This window comes from Corticium candelabrum, chromosome 11, assembly GCF_963422355.1.
Source record: "Corticium candelabrum chromosome 11, ooCorCand1.1, whole genome shotgun sequence".
NCBI classification, from domain to species: Eukaryota; Metazoa; Porifera; class Homoscleromorpha; order Homosclerophorida; family Plakinidae; genus Corticium; species Corticium candelabrum.
Window position 1 is genome coordinate 3,598,052 of NC_085095.1, and position 13,941 is coordinate 3,611,992.

General features: G+C 41.3%; 1 protein-coding gene and 1 long non-coding RNA gene across 2 annotated transcripts; one reads left to right on the forward strand and one right to left on the reverse strand.

Moving 5' to 3' along the window:
- Positions 1-3,086: 3,086 nt before the first annotated feature.
- On the forward strand, positions 3,087-4,269 carry LOC134187126 (uncharacterized). Its single transcript, XM_062655245.1, has 3 exons — positions 3,087-3,471; positions 3,563-3,805; positions 3,868-4,269. The coding sequence occupies exons 1-3, from the start codon at positions 3,087-3,089 to the stop codon at positions 4,128-4,130; spliced, it is 891 nt and encodes a 296-aa protein (XP_062511229.1). The 3' UTR covers positions 4,131-4,269.
- Positions 4,270-6,927: 2,658 nt separating this feature from the next.
- Positions 6,928-10,928, reverse strand: LOC134187455 (uncharacterized). Its single transcript, XR_009971113.1, has 3 exons — positions 10,686-10,928; positions 7,327-7,439; positions 6,928-7,254 (listed from the first exon to the last, which is right to left on the reverse strand). It is a non-coding gene; the product is annotated as an uncharacterized LOC134187455 (long non-coding RNA).
- Positions 10,929-13,941: the final 3,013 nt, after the last annotated feature.

Below are 13,941 nucleotides of genomic sequence, written 5' to 3' on the forward strand. Positions count from 1 at the left end.
GACTCTACGTGGTATACTGTCTCTCTTTCCAGTCGTACCTCTTTGCTTCACTATAGGTAGTATGAAACAAAGTCAGACATTATTAGTGAATCCCTCCAACCCCACTTTCCATCCTTTTACATTTTGGGGGTTGGAAGGATTCTCTAATGATGTCTAGCCTTTGCTCATATTATCTATAGATCTTGTTTCCGTTACTTTTTACACAATCCCTACATCCAATTCATTTTTCAGAGAAAAGTTTTAAATTCTATCTATAAATATCGCACAATTTGTTGGCCTATGTGTACGAACAGCGAAAGCATGTATACGTATTTGACAAAACAAGACAACATTCGTCCAAGGCGTGGTCGGCTAATAAAAACGAGAAAACTTCTTGCACGGTTCTCCGGACAATGTCAGGCTGATTCATCGCACGCAGTCTTCTTCCCAGACTAAAAATATTTCCTTTTGGTATATGTTTACACACTTTCCGTAGTCAGAGCATCTCTCTGTTTTGGCAGAAGAATAGTAATGAGTAGACTGCATTGACGTACGACTACATTTTAAATAGAAGTTTATACCTATTTTTGGATTCAGTGTCGAATTGGAGGCAGACCACGTACAGTGACGCGGTGGTGGTTGCATCAAAGTGCTTCTGAGCTATATAGAGCTATATATACTCTTCCCTAGATAACCCCTCCTCCTTTCAACTTCTGTACCGTGGAGAAAGTTTGATACAGTTTCTTTGATTTTGTCGTTTTGGTGTTTCACCCATAAACCTGTTGTTTAGTGGTCAAGTGATCTTAGATAATTACTGATGGGAAACCTGTGTTCTTCTAGAACTTGTCATGCATGTCTTGTTTCCTGGCAAAAAGGAAGCGCAGCAAGTGCGTACTAGACAAGATCCTGTCGGTTTCATTCTATCCTGTTGACTCGCCAGCCTCCCCGCATCTCTAGCTCACCGTTGCAACCAGAGGAATGAGAACGACATGATTTTAGACGCTTTGTTTGCCCTTTCCTTTTTGTCAATACGTTTACTTACCAGCTTTGTCAAATTTGACGTTCCCACTGAGAATTGGACAGAAAACAGACATGTATAAGAAGAGATATAAAATACCACATGCTTTCCATCAGTAATTAGCCAAGGTTATGCCACTGTAAACCACTGTCTACATTTACCACAGCTTTCACCATTTAATTGACGGTAAAGCTGCAACAAGACAACATCAAAAGAACTGTATGACACCGCAAAGAAAACATTTTAGTCTGGGAAGAAGAATTGCGTGCGATGACTCCGTTTGACGTGTCCCAGAAGACCACGGAGTTTCTTGTTTTACTTAGATGACCAAGCCTTGCAGAAATGTCGTCTTGCTCTTTTAAATACGTCTATACGCCGTCGCCGTTCCTAACAAAGGTCAAACAAATGGTACGGTCAGATGTTCAGATTGCAACCTGAACTAAGTGCTAAGTGACATGTCGTGCCAACACAAGACATGGCGTGCAATTAGTCCCTACGGGGTATATACTGTCGCTCTTTCCAGTCGTACTTCTTCACATTTAGCGACAAATTGCTGCTAGTGGCTTTTGTACGCCAAACAGCATTGAGCCACAAAAATTCCGCAGCTGAAACCTTGCATCTGCATGGCGGTTTAGTCCTCATCTCTTCAGCATAAATCTCAAATAATTGCATTGAGCATAGAATCTGAAGAAGTGGGCTTCGGCAACCTAGTCGTGGTCGCGAAACCAATAATAGATACAGCTCATACGTCACGTGCATCTCTTTGGTTGCGGAACCAAGTCTAAGTGCGGGAACAAAATAGGCGTCGACCCTAGAAAACTGGCTAACTAAAATTTAATTTAGTCAAAGAATCATTATTTATATATAGCAGGTCGATTACGCGGGTCTGCTCATATATTTCACAGCTGCTACAAGCTCACGTGTGTGCATGCTGATTGCATGCAGTAGAAGGCAGACAACGTTGCGGTTTTCAATCAATACATTTGTGACTTCTAAACTGCCAGTTGAAGCTAGCTGTAACAATTTGGAATGATAGCCAATTTTTAACTCAATCCTTGTAAACCGCTTGGCCGCGTTTAAATAGAGCAGGTCAAGTCTCTAATCGCGTACAAAATGTAGAATAATGTCGCCATACTATAATAACATTTACTAAACAGTTATATAGAAATTAGCGACAGATAATACTATCTAGCTTGACCATATTATATTCTACAAAATAATAATGTCATATTTGTTCATTCTATATTTTATTTTAACAATTATTAGTGTATGATATATAGCTATTTGCTATGGTAGCTATAATTAGACATATTATAGTAACAGCAGTTAATATATTTTATTTTTCTATAACGACAACACAAATAATGTGGATATTCATATTCAGCAAACACATTTTGCACATTTATACTTAATAAATTTTAAACAAAATTAATAAATTTTATATGCAATAATCAAGATCGGTCGATTTATTCAACAGAGTGATGAAAGATGTTGTTTAATTATCAAAACGAGATGTCAAGACTCAACTGTATGCTAGAACTACACGTTGTCTATAAAAAAGACTTACAACATAAACATTCTTTGGTAAGAAATGCTGGAGCTATAAACTATGTTATCAAACTATATGCAGGCTATAGACAGACATGAAAGATCAAAGAAATCCGCCCACTTAGACCTCTGTACTATTAGATTTCTGAAACATACAAAGGATTCATACTAACAGTTGTGTGTCGATTTGCATATGACAGAAACATTGTTCCGTAGCAAGCAGCCAATCTGGGAACCGTCGGTCTATGCAAGTATTTTTGTCTATAAATAACTTTATAAAGGCCGAGCAATACTTGTGATTTGTACAATCTGCTTGAATTCATTTATAGATGCACTATATTTGCATGTACGTTACGCATAACTTAATAATTTAAACCCTTATAGTACAGCCATTAAAATGTATTTGCGTCTATCTTTATAATTAGCTACCAGGAAATTTCCGCGTCACTGCGATTGCATATAAGCTTTAGGTATCGGCTGCACAGCTCAGTTCACTGGACGATAAGTTGTTCTGTGTATACGACATTGATATTTCATTACTATGGCTACAAAATCGCTTGCTCTGCTTTCTCTTCTTCTCGTTGCGGCTTCATGCTTCTACAATGCAGATGGCTGGGCACTACGCAGTGTCGACCCTTCTCCTACCACACTAATAGTTGTTCACTGTGTTGTGACAAGGGTGTCTGTCTGCTATATATTTCCGGTATACATCTGCGTTATTGAATACCACTGCCTTATAGCAATAATTCAATTACACAAGCGGAGCGTGCCAGACGATGGCATCATTGAATGCGTACCAACGAAACTGAGTGAATTCGACTGTGATGAAGACGGCCAAGTCAGCTATAGCGAGTTTGTTGTAGCTTTGACACTCGATGAAAGTAACGATACATCCAGAAGAGCTTTTGAAGATGCAGATAAGAACGGTCAGTCTATACTAGCCAATAATGACTACCTTAATAATTAAATCAACTATACTACGATAAACGTAGTTTCAAATGCAGTGTGTTTACGCAGGAGATAAATATTTAAACGCAGAAGAACTGAGGAATATGGCTGCAAAAAGTCGCTACTGTCTGCAAGAGCAAAGTCGCCACCGGAAAGTGTTCGATGGTCAACTGCCAGGAAATTTTGATCTGTACGATACAAACAAAAATGGAGAGATCGACGGGATAGAATTCAGCAATCAAGTAAACAAATTACGCAATGGAACCATGACAGTAAATAGTTTTGGCATGATAATGAAGAAAATGGCTGGATGTAAGAGTTCATCTAGATTTACGATTTGTTTATCGACTCATTGTTGCACCTTTACCTTGTAGGCGATGGTGTCATTTCTAGAGCAGATTTTGACAAAGCTGTGGGCGTGACGATGCCGTGGCTGTTCCAACCAGGTGACGGAGAGGAAGGAGACGAGCAACAACAGCTGCTGCAAAAACAAATAGAGGAAGAAGCTGAGCTAGAGAAAGACGGTGATCCAGCTGATGGGTACGACGGTCAGTCGGAAAACGACGATGATAGTGACGACGAAGAAGACAAAGAAGGTGTAAAAGCAGAGAGCGAAGATGTTGTGCGCAGAGAATAGAGTTTGGATGTGACAGCTGATTGTCTGCGGACTCGTCTACAACGGGACTAAAAATAGCTCGTTATAGAAGTGCTAGGTGTTGTTCTTGCTGTTGCTGCATGCTGCTGATTGTTTGTATACGTCTGCATGCTTGCATGCATGGTTTGTCTCGCGTAGAACAAATGTAACAAATGGCTTTTCGGATCTGCCAGTATGCATCTCCACTGTTGTGATTTCTGCAGACTGAAGGTGAGTCTCTAGTTGGGCCTTCTTTGCAGCGTTGTATGAAGCCATTTGGTGCCCGCGTTAGTTCGATGATGTCACACGAAGACGTTTTTTTATTAAACCAGCTGTAATCTAGTCTGCAGTGAGAAAAATATGTACGCCAAGAAAATGTCGAGTGTGTTACTGTACCCTCCGCACACGCTAAGTTCCTTGTAATGGTTTCCATGATATAATTGCGCGAGTGGAATAATAAGTGATTCAATGACTTGGTCACGTGCTCTCTGTAACTTCTACATCAAAACTAAAATTGCAACACATGAAAAACAGTGACTGCATAATGTTGCATGACCAGCTCATGGTTCAAACAACTTACAACAAGATGTTATTTTACATTAGCTTGATTTCATTAGCCGTAGCCATTGCTACCATAGCAGCTAGACACGCCAATTTTAGAAGCCTAGCAACATCACTTTCCAAACTTATTCACAGCTTCAATTTTTATTATATCATGATAACACAGTAAGTACAAATCCTAATACATGTACACCTTAAAGGGTAACTGCAACGGAAAAATCAAAATTCAAATATAATCAAAAATCAAAAGTACAGAAATAATAGATTTAGATTTTTAGGTTAAGTCTTCTGTACAAAATAGCAAGTCAAAGTTGCTTCCGGTTCTTCAAGTTTCGATAACGGGAGTGTGGTGTAGTGTACACGTCACAGAAGGAAGCCGGTTGTGCGTCTGTACAGGCAGGGGCCTGTAAAAATAAATACATCTTCATATCCAAAGCAACGCTGCTAAGGTAGAGGGGACGACAGCAACAGTTATTCTTCTGAAGAGCTCTCAGGAGGTTTTTACGTGATGATGGCGTTCCGTCATCGCATGAATCGCGGGATGAGGAAGGTCTACTAGGAGCCATTATAGTGATTAGACCACACAGGTTCGAGCTCAGCGATAGTGTCTCTGATGCTTTGAGATCGCCTGCTGCCTTGGAAGCGGTCGAGGAAGAGGACAGGCTACCCGATAGCCTGTCACCATCGCAAGTAGAAGTAGGAGTAGCAAACGTAATTGATGCACATCCGGGTAAGTAAAAATATACTAATGAGTTCATGAAGAGAAAAAAATGAGTTGAAGTTTACGTTGAATTCACGTTGACACAAGGGATGACTTCACTGTACAATATACTGTAATGCATACAACTGCATTAACTATACACTGACGTTCAAGCACGTATAGACGCAAGTCTATATCTAGTCATCAAGAGTCTGACTTCTCTTAGCCATTTGCAACTATACTATGACATCTGGGGTAGTACTGCTCGAGAGTCTTCCATACTCTCATTTTTTCTGCTTTTCAAATGCGGCTTTCCATTTCTTTTGCAATGGTTCCAGAGTGCTGCGATTTTGAAGTGTGGAGGCAGGTAGATGGAAAAAAAGGCCTTAATTTCGCTCTTTTACAACCCAGACCAAGTTCTTGAATGAATCTGGCTGTACGTATCTCCAAGCAATCAGGCTAAAAGTGGCTACTAAAAAGTCTTGTCCACTCAGTAGGACGCTTCGTACTCAGTAGTAGTCGCCCGGACGACACAAACGTCTTTGCAATTGTCTTTCTATTTGCGATTCGCACCGCTTGGAGATATTGGGAAATCGAAACACGCTTGCGTATAACTGGCGCGAATTGGTGCATCCTGCAGCCACACAATACTGAACCATTCTTTCGCCACAGATTTCTTTGTTGACAGTACACTATCGTGGAGTCTCCCTTCTGTGATGTGTACACTACATATATACACAACGCCCATTACCGGAACTTGAAGAAACGAAAGCAACTTTGACCTCCTAGATTTCAGCGACGACTTAACTTAGAATTCGACCGTATCAGTCAATTAAAAGTCAATAAAAAAGTCAATAAAAGTGCCCTGTAGCATTCTGAAGTCTAGCTCCCGATTTCTAGAGGTCACGCAGTGTCCCTGTATCGAACATTCGTTCAATGTGGTGTATCGTTATTTCATGCAGTCCTTGCTATTCCTCCCACTTTATAGCTTTATCACAGGCGGACAACAACCGCCCCACTGTAGCTTGTCTGTTCTCATTTGTCTACGCTGACAAAATTTTGAGTAATTTTTCTTTCAATGAAGCCGGCCATTTTTCACATTAAGTCAGAACTTCATGTGAAAGTCCAAGGTCTAGACCAATTTCCTGCCAACGAGCTAAACCACTTCCAGCTACTTTCTCTTTATATAATGAATGGAGTAACCATCTCAGAGTCAGCTGAACATAACCAACCACGTGCAGCTGTCCCTTTAGATTTATAGAATCCAGATGTGACATGACATCACTCAAATGCCTTTGTGGATCAGATGGAATGTCACGAACGAGTAGAGCATCATACAATTCACATACCTTCAATTGATTCTTTCTCAACTCTTGCTACTCGCGCAATATCCCTACTAGGACCCTAGGAAAGGCTGGGGTGTCAGACGTGCAGGGAGCTAATTAATTCAGAGCGGAAAGTAATTTCCGCCCGAACTGACACGTGATCGCAGCGCTTCATGAACAGCCTCGAAATCCGTTCTGATGATGTACAGTACATTTCGTTTTCACCTTTTCATTTATTACACTAACTGAGCGAAAATCAACTTGTATGAAATCCTAATGCTATGCAGTAATTAGAAATGGTCTGTTATATATAAAATATAACCAACTGCAGTTTAGCACCAGTACAGAACAAGAACAATCTACGATATGACTATCGTTTGTAATTATTTCTGATTATAGATATATATATACTACTTATTGCAACATGCATGAATCCATCTTTGTCTTGTCAAATACAACAGTCTTGTTGTCTTTGTTCATATCTGTGGTGCTTGCATGGCCACACGCAAAAGTAAAGTAGGAGTTGTGATGCAGCCACTTCCTAAAACATACAATAAGCTGTAGTCAACAAACCAATACACTACAAGATAAATATAGGTAGGACTACTATTACCTATGTCAGCTACCATGTGCATATGCACATACACGATATCTGTAGCCTCATCCAAGTGAGACCTAGCTTTGTTAGCTGTGTATTCCCTCATTTATCCTCAAACCATCAGCACACTGTAAAGAAAAAATTGTACTAGACTATTTGTAGCTTACATATCTATATGCAAACAAGTACACTGTACCAACTGTACCAACACACGCACACACGCATGCACACACACACACACGCGCGCACACACAAATACACACACACACACACACACACACACACACACACACACACACACACACACACACACACACACACACACACACACACACACACACACACACACACACACACAATAGACAAAATGAACAAATGGATGTGCCCTTCTATTAAAGATAGCAGCCTTTCCTATTTCTAGGTGGGCCTCCTTCCGTACTCGAAGTTTCAGGCTGTGCTGATGAACCCTATGATACTTAGCCAGAGCATCCATGTGCACTGACTTTGGCACAGCCTTGGGACTGGACCTCAAGCTCACACGTACCCGTGCTGCATGATGTTACTGCCAAGCCAGCTGTCTTGTCCAGCCCCAGTCAAAGGCCAGGTACTCATTTATACTCGAGTCGAGAGAAGCAATTGTGTGTTAGTTTCTTGCTTAAGAAAATCATGCCATAGCTGGCCATTACTGTAACTGTACCAATTCATTTGCCTGTATGTATGTATGTATATATGTATGTATGTATGTATGTATGTGGCTCAATTGGTTAGAGAGTGCAGTTGGAGATTGGCAACATCCGGGACCTTTGGGTCACAGTTCAAGTGCAGGAAGGCCACATACATGAGTTCCCTTGGGCAAGGAACTAACATACAATTGCCTGTCTCTCCGGAGTGTCAGTCCTGTCCAAGCAGGAAAGAAGAAGTAACACAAGTCCAAAAACATTTTGAGAAAATGATGGCTTTGTAGGGATAGGTATGTACATATGTCATTTATTCCCATCTCCTACATCACATTCACAACTGCTGCAAGCGATATAGGTAAAAAGAGTGTGATGTAGGAGATGGGCATAAACGACATATGTACATACCCATCCCTACATACTCATCATTTTCTCAAAATGTTTTTGGACTTGTTTCATATATTTTTGGACTTGTTTCATACATTTTTAGATGAAAATGACAGTTTTAGTAAACGGAGTGCTTAGCATTTTGAACATGTGAGAATACTTTCATGTTCAAAACCCCAGGACAGACCACGTGGAGGTTGCACTCTCTGTCCAGCCGCCCCTCCCACCGTAGGCCACGAATTTCAGGCTGTAATTAGACGCTGCACATCCCAGTTTAGCTACGGTATTTCTTTTCAAGTGACCTTCTAGCCTGACTGACAAAAGTGAAATGTGAAATGTGAAAGAAAAGATCGGGTTTTTACTTGCTGATAGCTGGCTTCTGAGGCCCTTAGTGTCAGCGGTGATAGTCTGTTTAAACTTGTGTAGTTTGAAATGGAAATGACAGTACTAACTTGTGCAGCTCGGTCGTGATTTTAATCTTTGATTGCATCTCTAAACAACTCCCACGTTACGCTCAGCATACACGGAAGTACGTAGCAGCTGACGGATGTACGTAATAACACTGATTGCATCTATAAACAACTCCCATTACCTAGGGTTCCACGAAAGAGATACACGCTTACATGCACAGAGAGTCAGACAGGACGCCGCGCCGTTGAACATAGTCGTACATGTTCAACTACACGCAACTGTAAGCAGCATGTAGCAGCAGGTGGAAGTGGCAGCTAGGCTTTCAAACGGTAGTCACATGTACACACGTGATCGGAACAACATGGCGTTGTGATTGCATGGCAGCAGTTGACTGATACAAGGTGACTTTGCACATTTCTAGCTGGTGGGTCAGTGCAATTCTTCGGACAAGAGCGAATCGTTTGGTGTGACTCTCGTCGTTGTAGCTGCTTCGAGTGAGGCGCTAGCCTGGCTGACAAAAGTGAAATGTAAAAAGTGAAATGTGAAGTGAAATGTGAAAAGTGAAAAGTGAAAAGTGAAATGTGAAAGAATAAATCGGGTTTTTTTACTTGCCGATAGCTGGCTTCTGAGGCGCCTAGTGTCAGCGGCGATAGTCTGGCTCCCATTAGGAACGTTTGAAGTTGAGCGCTACGTGGGTCCGAGATCTCTGTAATGAATTCTGAGAGATCCGGTTCAGATGCGTTTGGATACTTTTGTATGGGACGCCATTTTAGATTCTTCGCATCCCTACATAGGGAGTCTGATGTAGACAGACTGCTGATAGTGTTTCAATTGTATCATAGTATCGTAGAAAGTATCATAGCAAGTACTTAGTGTCTGCACTAACCTGGGCCCTAAGGGCCCTTGTAACAAAAAAATGTATGTATGTATGTATGTATGTATGTATGTAGCTCAATTGGTTAGAGTGTGCAGCTGGAGATTGGAAACATCCGAGACCTTTGAGTCAGAAGTTCAAGTGCAGGAGGGCCACATACATAAGTTCCCTTGGGCAAGGAACTAACATACAATTGCCTGTCTCTCCGGAGTGTCAGTTCTGTCCAAGCAGCAAAGAAGAAGTGACATATAGACAGTGTCTGCTGATAGTGTTTCGATTGTATCGTAATATCGTAGAAAGTATCGTAGCAAGTACTTAGTGTCTGCAGTAACCTGGGCCCTAAGGGCCCTTGTAACAAAAAAATGTATCTATGTATGTGGCTCAATTGGTGAGAGTGTGCAGCTGGAGATTGGAAACATCCGGGACTTTTGGGTCAGAAGTTCAAGTGCAGGAGAGCCACATACATAAGTTCCCTTGGGCAAGGAACTAACTTACAATTGCTTCTCTCTGGAGTAGTTCTGTCCAAGCAGTACCTAACCTGGGCCCTAAGGGCTCTTGTAACAAAACCAAAAAATGTATGTATGTATGTAGGTATGTACATATTAATACCTAATAACTAATACTCTTGCAATTTATTATACTGTCAAATTATTAAAAGAAAGCATCAACAATAAATATCTTCATGAATACATTATCTTGAAACATGAGTACTATAATTGGTAAGTTGTACAGATCCCGTGTCATAAGTTAAATTAAAAAGACAGCCAAAAAATTGTCATATGTATTTAATTAATAAATATCATCATGTTCATCTTATTACCAAAAATTGAGTTGTATGTAGTATGTACTTCAAGTAGATATGTGAGAGCAACACAGATTACTGCTAATTGAAATTATTTAACCCTACCTGTTTGTGTTAGCAATTCTAAATCATGTCATATTACATGGATGAAATATATTGTGTTTATAAATACTAAATTAATTATTAATATTAGTATAGAAGAAAACGTAACTACATCACGTACCATAATAGATTTAGCTCTCAAGCAATCGTCGAATCAGATGATTGTGCGTTCTGTTATTCCATTGCTTTCCTAAACGTCGAATTGTGCAGCGAACATGACTTCGAGTTCAACACTGAGGCCCCATTTGAAAGAAACGTTGCAGTTACTACCCAAAGAATGCGCAATAGATCGAGATGTCGTTTCCGTAGAAACTACAACTGCAACATGTCTAACGGCTACCAAACATGCTCTATGGGAGGAGCCGCGCCGCTAGCCTCGTACCCAGGCCCTCTTGCGCGCCCGGCCTCGTACTACCAGCCCACTGTTCGCTCCAGAGGCTTGTTCACACTAGCATGGTTATGTAGCCTAACCGAGTCAAACCAAACGGAACCGCGTCAGCTAACCGTGTTGGCCTGCGTTCACACTGCCAAAGGCTGAAAGCGCGCTGAGAGTGCGTAGTCAAAGAAAGTGGGCATGTATTCAGCTAACTATGCATATCCGGATAGTTCTTGTGATGGATCGTAGGCAAGATGCGATTGCCCTGTTTTAATTGGCATCACAGCAGTCCATCGCAGTGAGATGTACAACACCGAGGTCTCAGAGACGATTTTCCACTGGACTACCGAACCGAACCGTGGTAGCACGGTAACTTGAGGCGAGCCAGCTCAACACGGTTTGGTTTGGTTCGGTTCGGTTCAGCCGGCGTTCACACTGCGAAGTGAAGCCGAACCAAACTGTGGCGCACTGTGCTGGCACAGTTACAAACGCTAGTGTGAACGGGCTATAAGTCCAAACCGCGGACAAAAAACAATTCGCGCAGTGCGGTGCGTCCACCGCAATTTTGGAAGCGGCTCAGCGCTTGCTCTAGTATTTGGTACTAGCAGGCGCGTCTGCTGACGCTTGCAGCCTCTTCTCAAATCTGTTGTACTCAAAAGATTACCAAAACTTTTGTGATGAGAAATGCGAGGAGTTGACAAACTTGTCTACAGTTTTATTATCTTTTATGCTTCGTGGGGTTCGACACAGTAAGCTCAATACTCAACACAGTATTACGTATAATTGCAGCCTATACTAGCCAACACACTTAAGTGCTCTAGATATCTGTCTCAACTACCCACGCGCGTGTTACTCTACCCTATACTCCTTCCACCTTAGCTAAATCTACCTGTATATTGTGCAGGTCGTTGTTTGACGTCTCTTCCAAATAAAATTTGTACGTACACACCGAAGTAGCGAAACTCGTCAAAATATACTTGAACGCATAAAAAAGGATACTAATTACATCAGACCGTTCGCGATTTACGTAGCCTCGTGTTCCTTGCATGTTCGAAAAAGCGACCGCGCAATAACGTCGCAACCTCGTTTAAAATAGCGGAGACGTGTCTTGTTACTATGGAGACAACTTGATTGTTAGACCGTTAAAACTCTGCTAGCATTAACAAGTGATAAATTTGGAAAAGTTTTAACTGATAGTTTATATGGAACAGTTATGTCATGAATTATAATGATTTTATTTGTCAGTAGGGATTCGGCTCTTAATTAATTAATAAATTAATTAAAACAAAGTGCAACTAACGGAAGCACACTTTCTAGACTCTCGAAAGATGTGGATTGAACTTTCTTAAGTTAACACTGTGTAATTAGACTTATGGGCATAGCAAAGCCGCTCTTGTGAATATCAAGTGCACCCACCATACACCTCTAATGTTGCAAAGCGTTAATAACGAGCAACGTCTAGCACACTGGTTTCACTCAGCTAATGATGAAAATGCCCATTCTTTGAAGTTTGTTCATTCCGAGCACCGGCATAGCATCGGAGGGTAAATGAGAGAGGCTATAGCTCTCAACAGTTTGGGCGTGTCACTCCGCTTCAAACAGACCTCAGATTAATTAAATTATTAAACAGTTCGCTTACTCCTGGAGTAGTACGTTGACGACGACGTTGACTATCTCTTTGATAATACACATCATCATTTCAGTATGGTAGAACCAGCAGTGTCGACTTTGCTACGCTATCCGGCAATGGCAGAGTCAAAGAAGACCGCATTAAAAAGGGGAAGTCCAACAAAAATAAACTGTAGATCTTACCAAGACAAATCGATCGGTCTAGGCTACTCCGCTATCTTCGCTTTTGTATACGAGAACATATACAAAATTATGAACGTTTCTCTTCGGATATTAAAAGAACAAGGAGAAACAAATACTCTAGCACAAGCGCGTTCTCTAGGTAAGCCGTGGTATTGAGGAATTCTGCTTCAAAGTCTGACGGGAAAACAGACACCATTTTACTTTAGAGAGGAACCACTGACGGCAAGAAGGTGGATCTTCATAACATCTTCGCATTCACATTCGGCATTCTCGGTATATCCGTAGCAGTCATCCGTAATCGCATTGATTCGTTTGCAGTGGGCGGTGCCTAATCGACCTGAAAGCGCGGAGCTGACGCGTGGGCGTTGCGCATCACAGAAACATCGCTCGTTCTCGTATACAAAAGCGAAGATAACGGAGTAACTTATACCGATCGATTTGTCTTGGTAAGATCTATTCATACAAGTTAAGTTCATTTTGTTGGACTTCCCCTTTAAGGTCGACAACCCAATATTGACCAGAGAATGGAATCTGTGACGGCTAGCGATTTGCATGCACTAGCCCCGTACCTACTATACTTTGTGCTCAGGTAAGTCTAGAAATGTTAGAATTGGTCAAAGGGGGTTGGCACTTATCAGTAGTCTAGATTGTATTGTCATCGAGATGCCATTTACCTAATTGACGATCACAGTGAGCCTTGAAACCCTTTGGCGCGAACTGTAATTACCAGTGTTTCCACCCCTTTTAATACGCACACTGATGGCACTCAATCCCCCAGTTTATCAAATTGTAACCTGAAATCGATGACATATTTACTTATATGTCTATACAATCTGCATATGATAACAGTAGAAAATGGACGTGACTTTGCAGTAAAATGGGCGTGGCTTTCAAGCTAATTAATTAAACCCCCAAAATTGAGGGTCACGCTACGCCGGTGTTCTGAGACACGTACCCTGTAAGCTGTACACACCTACTATGCAAAAAGTGAGTGAACAAGATAGAGTGATACAAAAACAATGGTAGATGTACAGTAGGAATGGCTACACAAACCAGCAAAAAGCAAATGGCTACCAAATTGACCGTGACGTGCATGACTTTAGACACGTCGTCATTGCAGAATGGCTAGCACGGTGTGAGCTAGAGTCATGGCATCCTCCATTTAGTACAATATTAAACCATCCACGCT

What these genes read in the sequence shown, in the direction of transcription:
- LOC134187126 (XM_062655245.1), top strand. Translation starts at nt 3,087, where the DNA reads ATGGCTACAAAATCGCTTGCTCTGCTTTCTCTTCTTCTCGTTGCGGCT. An exon ending in TGAAGATGCAGATAAGAACG is followed by an intron (nt 3,472 to 3,562) that starts GTCAGTCTATAC and finishes GTGTTTACGCAG; the next exon opens with GAGATAAATATTTAAACGCA. An exon ending in AATGAAGAAAATGGCTGGAT is followed by an intron (nt 3,806 to 3,867) that starts GTAAGAGTTCAT and finishes TTTACCTTGTAG; the next exon opens with GCGATGGTGTCATTTCTAGA.